The sequence below is a fragment of the Gallus gallus genome, chromosome 2 (genome assembly GCF_016699485.2).
Source record: "Gallus gallus isolate bGalGal1 chromosome 2, bGalGal1.mat.broiler.GRCg7b, whole genome shotgun sequence".
Classification (NCBI taxonomy): domain Eukaryota; kingdom Metazoa; phylum Chordata; class Aves; order Galliformes; family Phasianidae; genus Gallus; species Gallus gallus.
Genome location: NC_052533.1, coordinates 48,475,263 through 48,484,049, shown reverse-complemented (window position 1 = coordinate 48,484,049; position 8,787 = coordinate 48,475,263). Strand labels below are relative to the sequence as shown.

Genomic DNA, 8,787 nt, shown 5'->3' with positions numbered 1-8,787 from the left:
TCAAGCTCTCTAATGAGGAACTTCTCATGAGAGTTCTCTCATCAGAGGAAGCAGAGGAGACTCTAGTCATGAGTGAGACAACCCATGGAAGTGCAGAGTTTGTCCAAGCCATGAGGTGTACAGGTTCACAAGCCACTTATTGTCACTTAAAAGGTTGGATGTCTTAGCCTGTCCAACTCTATATTTGTATATTCTTGACCCACAGAGTGTTGTTTAGCTTATTTTAGCCTACAAAATAAATGTATTTAAGGTGCCCCAATCCGTGACTGCCTTATGGAAGCGCATAACCACAAACAGCTACTCCCTCTACCTGGCATGTGGTAACCTAACAAATTCTTTCCATATGATCATGATTTTCAACCTTTGTTTATTTGGTGACGTGTTATTTCTTATGCCTCCTTCATACACCATATTTCACATAATCACATTATTTACTAAACACCCTGGCCAGTGTTTCACACTGCTGGATGTTTAGTTTAGCAGCACTAGTGTTCATTCACTCCCAAACTACACAAGATATTAAAGAAATCAAAACTGCAGTGAGTTTGTAGTTGTCGGATATAATGTTCTGCTACAGAGAAGTGTGCCTACATGCCACTAGGGAAAAATGTATGAACCCATACTTCTAGATGGTATGTTTTACATTCTTAAGCATTTTAAAGTGAATCTACTGCTGCTTCTGGCACATAAGTAAGAAATGGTACACAACAAGTAGCTGATTCTTACTCCAATTAAGCTAAACTTACTGCTAGATAGTCTGGTTTATGTTGCCACAGCAAATTACAGGATGTCGGTAACCCTTATGTTCCCATCCTTGCGCTGAGTAAGCCAGAAGAAATTTATGTAAGAATTTATGAGCGGAAAAATAATCCAGTAGAGAATGTGAAAGGATGTTTTCTCTTTTTTATTGACATAATTTTGTTAAATAGAAAACACAACTTTAAAAACTAGACAAAAGTATTCATCTTGTGCAATGCAGGAGGATATCTACTGCTGCTCCTAGGCAAATGCTACTCTAGCTTGAAAAGAATCAAAAAATTTATTATTTCAGCACTGAGAGAGAAAGGGATAACTACAAACACTGTGTGTGTGCATCCCACTTACTTCCCAGTATAAGTTAGTGAAATACTGAAATGTGCACTTTATGGCTCATAAGTATAGCGCATGTGGAGTCCAGTAGGCAATGTTAGAAGTTCTTCGAAAAATATTTTCTCTGCCAGAAACTCTTGTAAGCGTCCTGCAGTGGTCTTGCTTCTTCCAAATGCATTTAGGAACATGATGCAAAATCCAGTGAAATCAACAGTACAATAGTCACCAGTTTAAGTGAATTACACCTGAAAAACTGTTATGCACAAAATAATTGAATCAGCATTTGCTGAAATGAAAACTTAATGTGAACATTTTCTACATTTTCTATTTTTTTCCTCAAAAATCAGGAATGGAAAGGTATTTTCATCATATTTGCTTCATATGTATCCTCAGTGGGAAGTTTTGAGAGTGTCTACTTCCTACTTCAAAAGAACAAGGACTTAATGTACCAATAATGGTTAATGGTGTAAAAATCCTATGGATTTTTGTTACATCTATGTATTACTAACTTGTCCTGTGAGTTCAGCTTCCCACACAGGTATTGTTCTGCAACTTTGCAGCTTGTGCTAAAATGTTTCCCTATATGAAGGATGCTTCGAAAATAATGCCTCCGATTTCATTATGTTGGCCCATGATGTCAGAGGCGGATGGTGGTATGGCAATAGAGGTTGAACCTTCCCAGCAATATTCTGTTACATGTTGTTGCCATGTGACAGATGGCAGCAGAGGGGCATCTGGCAGAATGGCAGCTGACATGGAAATGCGTGTGAAGCAAAGGTGTGTCTTTGAATTCCTCCACGCAGAAAAATTGTCACACATTTACAATCATTGATGCTTGCTGAATGTTTATGGAGACCAAACAGCAGATGGGAGCACAGTGAGATGATGGGTGGTGTGTTTCAGCAGTGGCAACAGTGATACTCGGTCACCTCTGCTAGTGCAGATGTTTATGATCGTGGCATGCAGGCTCTTCTTCATGGCTGGAGAAAATGTATAGCTAATTGGTGGGGATGATGTTGAAAAAGAGTGTTTTGTAGCTGAGAGTTTGCTCTATAAAATGTTGTTGTGCTCTTTGTACCTGTTGTGGTGTCCATGGATATCTATAGGAGGCTTTTCTGTTGGGGCAACATAGGTACAGTACAAGCAGTCTTCTCATCTTGAATCTAGTTAGACACACTTCTGTTTTGACAGACAGAAATGATAAAAGAATTAAATATTTTTATGTTTTCCTGTTTGCAGTTTCTTTGTCAGTACCAGAAATGGTACAACTGACTGTGCAAAGCTACAGAAGGTAGGTGTCAGACACTGTAGAGATCTAAGGGTTTTTTTTCCCCTTACTTTTCATTTTGATAAAAGGAGGAATTGAATTTAAGGTTGTTTTGTTCTTTTTTTTTTTCTCCCCTCTCAAATTGATAGCAACAGTGTTAGTTCAAAAACCTACATATTGCTTGTGGCCTATTTAAGATTTGAGCTGAGGGACAACTTGCAATGTGAAAAAAAATTGATCAGCTTTTCCACTGTATATAAATATTTTTTACTTACCGTAATAGATACATGTAGGTAAAATTAAGCCTGTTAAGGAAGATTGTTATGTCTTTGCAATGAGCGGGCTCTAAAAAACAGATATTTCTCTGTAGACTACTGGCTACAAACACGATGAGAAGCTAAGTGGAGAACTGTTCTCAGATGCCACTCCTACTGCTGCAGCTCATTGTGCTTTGTCTCTCCAAAACTTTGTTAAGAGCAATTACATCTTTTTAAAGTAGGTGGCTAAAGAAACCGTGCTCCTGAAAGGTTCCCGAAAGATTCACCATCTGTCAAAAGTGAGCCATTCTGCCACCTTTATAATTAGCATTTACTGGTACCTCACACCTACATTCTCACACCTACTGTAACATACTGTTCTTGAGAACAAGCGTATTGCCACGCTCTCATGATGACTCTAAGGCACTGCTATTATGTATCATTATAAACTAAGACAAAATGCAAATGTTTACTCTAGGAAAAAATCATAATGATATCCCAGAGGAACACACGAGTAAACACATTTTCTTGCTGTTTTTTTTCCAACCAGATCCCTGCAAGAGTTTTCTGAAAGCCCAGTTATGTCAAGATGCAACAGCCTCAGGTCTTCCCACTCTCACACTGGTGGACCACAGAGGTTAGTCACTTCCATGTGTTTCCATCTGGGAATGCATGGAATTCACCCATTTAGGGATCAACAAATATGGTTACAATTTCTTGGAACATGCAGTTCCAAGTTCTAGATCATAAAAATCATCTTATTTACTTTAACATGGTCAAAATGCCCTCTTTAATAACAGGTGTCTGCTCCCAAATGCATTTGTTATGGAAAAACTAATAAACACAAAAACCTGCCTCAGAGTTTATTGTTCTTTGAATTCCTTGCATGATAAAAGACTTCAAGATCTTATGGCAGCTGCAGCATCTTAGCTGTATAGTATCTTGAAAAAAGCAAGCCTGCTGTAAATGTATACCTTCTATTCATGTTTCTCTTCCTAAGCTCTCTAGATACCATGCCACTAGGTATCTCTGGGGGAAGAAACCATTGCTATCTCTTAGCATTGTGTCTGACAATAACTACTTTTGTTTAAGTCTCTGCAAGATGAGGGAATTGAACTACTGAACAAAACCAAGGCCATATAATAAGTATTGCAAGAGAAAAGTGATACCAAGATAATGGTGTAAATTGTCCTGATGTTTTCCCCACAGCATCACTGAATGGCTATCACTCTGTGAAAAGGATCCAGTGGAGATTCTCCTTGATTTGGGGTTTGGTACAGAAGAACCTGATGTCTGCACTAAAATCCCTCCTAGGTTCCTTAGTGGTTCTTCTGTGGCAAAAGGTATTGACATCCGAGTCTTTTTGGAAGCTCAAAAGCAGCGGATGGACATTGAGCTGCCAAACCTATATGGTAAGTGGAGAAGGAATTTTAGCCAAGAAATATAGTAAATAGCATGGGGACTGAGCGGGTAGAGAAGAGGCTTATGAGAGAAAGTATATGAAAAGGGGATATGTATTCAGTTGATATCAAGAATTCTTATTCCCTTTTCCCTTCTGTGGGAGCAGGACCCCTTTCACAGGGAAATGTGCAGAGCAGCTGACAAGATCCCAGTCTCCTGTCACTAGGGCTGCTAGGACTCATGCATCAGGCCCACAAATCTCTAGCTAGAACCTAACAGTTTGGTTGTTCAAATATGCCCTAATAAGTGAATGAGGATCTTATTTTAAGCACAGTAAGATTGCACCATTTAAAGCAGACAGGCTTGATTTTTATTTGCTTTAGATGGTTTTAGTTCCATTTTGTGTATTTAGCAGTTAAGAAATGAATACAAGGTCCTCACCCTGAAGTTATATCAGCATTAAAATAGCATTGTTAATTCTCTGATATATCGCCCATCTGAAAAGTCCAATTTTGACATCATTTCCCCTCGTGTTTGCTGCACAGGATAGCCAGATGGCTCTTGAAATCTTCTGTTTATTTAAGATGCTCAGGGAAGCAGGATCTCTCATATAGTCCATGCATTCCTGTTTAGAATTACACTGCAGAAGTGGTATGGATAGAATAAGAATTGAAAAAGAAATGTCAGAGCATCATGGAAAATGTGTTTTTCCCTCTTTCTCTCTCTTTTTATAGCAAGGCCTGTGCACACATTTCAATATTTACAGCAAACTGACACATCAAACAGGTTTCTCAGCTCTCACTCTTTCTCTCTCTCTCTCTCTCTCTGTAACTCCTGAGAGGGAAGAAGAGAGGAAAGAGAGAGAATCTGTACGAGTAGAAGGAGGATAGAGACCTCAAGGAAGAGTCATAGAATGGCTTAGATTGGAAGGGACCTTAAAGATCATTTTAGTTCCAACTCCCTTATCACGGGCAGGGTTGCCACCCGCTGAGATTGCCCAGGCTTCCATCCAGCCTGGCCTTGAACACCTCTAGGGATGGGGCCTCTCTGGGCAGCCTGTTCTAGGACCTCACCACCCAGTGAGTAAAAAATTTCTTTCTAACATCTAACCTAAATCTCCCCTCTTTTAGTTTAATGACATTCCCCCTTGTCCTATCACTGTCAGACTGTGTTAAAGGTCAGTCTCGCTCCTGCTTGTAAGCTCCCTTCCAAGTACTGAAAGACCACCATGAGGTCTCCCCAGGGCCTTCTCAAAGCTAAACAAGCCCAATTCCCTCAAACTTTCTTCAAAGGAGAAGTGTTTCAGCCCTGTAATCATCTTTGTGGCCCTCCCGTGGACCTGCTCCATCAGCTTTGCATCCTTTTTGTGCTGAGGGCCACAGGCTTGGACACAGTACTCCAGATGGAGCCTCACAAAGGCAGGGCAGAAGGACACAATCACCTCCCTCTCCCTGCTGGCCACCCTTCTTTTGATGCAGCCCAGAATAACATTGGCCTTCCAGGCTGCAAGAGCACATTGCTGCCTTCAGGACTCAAAAGTCTTTCTCTGTAGGGCACCTCTCCATGAGTTATTCTCTCAGTCTGTACTCGTATGTCTGTACTGTGTTTGCCTTGACCCAGATGCAACACCTTGCACTTGGCCGTGTTAAACCTCATTAGATTTTTGTGTGCCCAGTTTCTGAGAATATCCGGATCCCTCTGGGTGGCATCCCTTCCTTCTATTGTGCCAAGAAGGTAGAGAGCTCGGAGTGAATGAGAGGAAAGAGCTTCTAGGGAAGGAGTTTGAACAGTTAAGGTAAGCAGTGATAAGTGAAGGTGCGAATTAAGGACCTGACTTTGCAGTAGTCCTTGGTGGGAGCACTCTTAGGACAGGTTAATGGCTGCTCTGTATGGGAGAGTTACTGTAAAGTTAGCTAAGGTTTCAATTTCTATTTTGATGGGTGTGATGTCCATCAAAACATATTTTCTTGCTTTTGACAGGTTGGGAGGGGATTTTCGCACCATCTGCGTAGGCTTCCTAAGTATGTGCCTGGGCATATTTAAACAAGAGAGGTGACATCCATCCTTAACCAAGAGAGATGATATCCATCCTTCAGAGATACATACTTCTCACTTCACTGACTCTACATGTTTCCTTATATGTGGTGATTAACCTCATAACCTCTGCACCAAGTTATAGGCATTTAGCTGAAGCACCGTCTCAGGGATCTTAATCACAACAGAGTCTATTTTCATGGTGAATGGAGAGTCAGGCACCTCCCATGGGTCATGATTGAGCCACAATTTCAAACACCTGTCAGAAGAAGTCAGTCGGTCTATGGGACCATGTAGGCACCTTCCTATAGCTGATATTCTAAGATAAGATTTACTGCTGAAAGGGATGAATCAGTTTTAGTGTGCAAAATTGTGAGGAATATCATCAAACAGGCTTTCAAGACATTTGCTTGCAAACTCTGTTTTCTAATTTTGCCATCCTTATCTTGCCTAATAATGTTGTAGTGAAGTACAGCAAGGAGAAGTGGAAAACTCACGTTTAACAGATTTGGAAAATGGATTACCTCTATAGGGTGGAATCTAATCTATCTGCCTTCAGCAGTAAGACTGCACCTAAACTTGCAAGCACTTAATGATCCAGCTCGTCTTTTGGAAGAAAGCTTCCTGAAGATGATAAAGAACAAGATCCTTCTCTGTAAATTAAGTAGATAGTTCAGGTGTAGAGATGTTCCGTGGTGTTTACCTTTCCATGAATCTTTTAGAGTACCCCAGATGCTTTATTGTCACAGGACCATTTCATATTGAGATAAAAGTGCCAAAATGATGCAGACTGCATACTACCTTTAGAGACTTCAAGCCTGTATTAAGCTACTGTTCCCAAAGACATGTAAGATGTGCTAGATGAATTAAGATATTGTCACCCAGTTTGGTTTATTGTCACCAAATTGCTCTCATTTGTCTCTGTACACCAAAAAAAAGAAGTGTTTAATCTGAATTAGTGAATGACTGAGAAATATTGTCAGTTTACTTACTCCTGAAACAGCAAAGAAAATTAATTGATTTAGTACGACAAGTTAGTTCAAGAAAGTGAAAGATGAGGAAAAGGATTGTAGGAACTGTATGAGTGACAATTAAAAAATTAAATAAAATTAAAAAAAAAAAACCAAAAAACAGTTGACTGAAGGTTCTCAATGACTCTGGAAACATCTGTGTTCCTTCATTCCTCTGTGAGCCTGTTGAAGACTTTCCGAATCTCTTATGCAGAAAACTATGTTAGCCTATGTAGTACCAGATTTAGGGAAGGAGTAACGAAACTGTGAATGTTTTCTCCTGAATTCTAAAATGGTAAATCTTGAAGTCATTAGAATTTCTATGAAAAATACAGATTCTGTTGAAAATTCATTGATCTTATTTACAGCAAGGCCATTTGCTGAACTTTCTAGTGAAAATGAATCTGCAGTTATGTCCTTCAGGATCTCACCTGTGGTACAGATTTAGACTATTTTGAAGCAGGCTTCAGAGACCAAGGAGTTTGTATCAGACTCTTGCCTATTTGAGGCACGCTCCTTGGGGAGCACCCCTAGAAACTAAAGCAACAGCTTGCCTGGAAAGAAAAAGTCCAGAAAATGAGGCTGTCCTTGGCATAATTTTTTCATGACATTGCACATGAATAAGATGGCTTTTTTGTTCATGTGTCATTTCTTTGTTGTTTTATTTGTACTTTAGGTTTCACAAACTCTTTGATATAGTTCACCCAAGTTAAGCAGTGTGTAAAATCATGAAAACGAAGTCAAATGGCAGCAGTTTTGGTTCTGGTTCAAATCAGAATGTCTGGACTGCTCTGCCTCTGTCAGTCAAAGGAAATTAGCAGTTGTAATTTTTAGGGCCTGACGTAGTGGGAGCCAGATAAAATACTGAGGCTAAAATGGCTTTACATGGAGAGCATGTCATAGCACAGTGGATGCACCAAATGATTTACCCTGATGTCCCAAACTTAGGCACATGGAAACTATCCAACACACTAACCAACACTCTGCGTTCATAGATCACATAACACCTTCAAACAAAGCCAGGCATCGCTTTTAACCATGTCTTAAAAAGTGGCAGCAGTGGCAACATCTTCTGGTTCTAAAAATCTGGTGGTATCTGGGGAATTAAAAAAAAAAAAGGCTTTTCTTGAGATATTGCAACAATAAGGAATTGCGCATTGTGATATTGATCCTTGATGCAAAAGACTGACTCAGATCTATGGTAAATACCCCCTTGTTTAATTATCGGTGAAGCAGCATTACTAAACAGCCTGTGTGCTGTAAATCTGGCTGCTCACTAACAGAAATGGCAGCCAAGTATGTTAGCGTTTTGCCATCTACTGTCCTCAGTGAATCTCTCAAGGAAGGAGAAGTCCTGGTGACATATTCGTTGCCTTGGGATGAGTGCAGACACAATACGCAAACAAATGTGTTGCATTTCCTTGTATAAGTAACTTCATAGTGTTGCAGAGAAGGAAATCTCCAGGGTCCCCTAGGGAAGACATAGTTCATTTCTTTTTGTATGTTATTCTATGGGAAAAGTGGCAAAAATTACAAAAGCTTGATAGATTTTATTTTTTTTTTAAAGGTAACCTATATACAATATCAGCTGTGAGCTTCTGGGAGATAAGTATTTTGTGATGTTCTGAAAATGAGGGCTTAGCATGTATGGTCAATGTTTATCCATATGTATTTATCGATATGTATGCATTTTGCAGCTATCCTGGACAGCAGCCAGCAGAAAATGTTT

General features: G+C 39.8%; 1 protein-coding gene across 1 annotated transcript in view; it reads left to right on the top strand.

Moving 5' to 3' along the window:
* Nucleotides 1-574: 574 nt before the first annotated feature.
* CCDC129 (coiled-coil domain containing 129) overlaps nucleotides 575-8,787 on the top strand; it is a 39,861-nt gene continuing 31,648 nt past the window's right edge. The window contains exons 1-4 of the mRNA XM_046938140.1: nucleotides 575-632; nucleotides 2,329-2,380; nucleotides 3,164-3,250; nucleotides 3,823-4,025. Coding sequence (XP_046794096.1) covers nucleotides 608-632; nucleotides 2,329-2,380; nucleotides 3,164-3,250; nucleotides 3,823-4,025 — 367 coding nt within the window. The 5' untranslated portion in view covers nucleotides 575-607. The remainder of the gene's footprint in view (nucleotides 633-2,328; nucleotides 2,381-3,163; nucleotides 3,251-3,822; nucleotides 4,026-8,787) is intronic.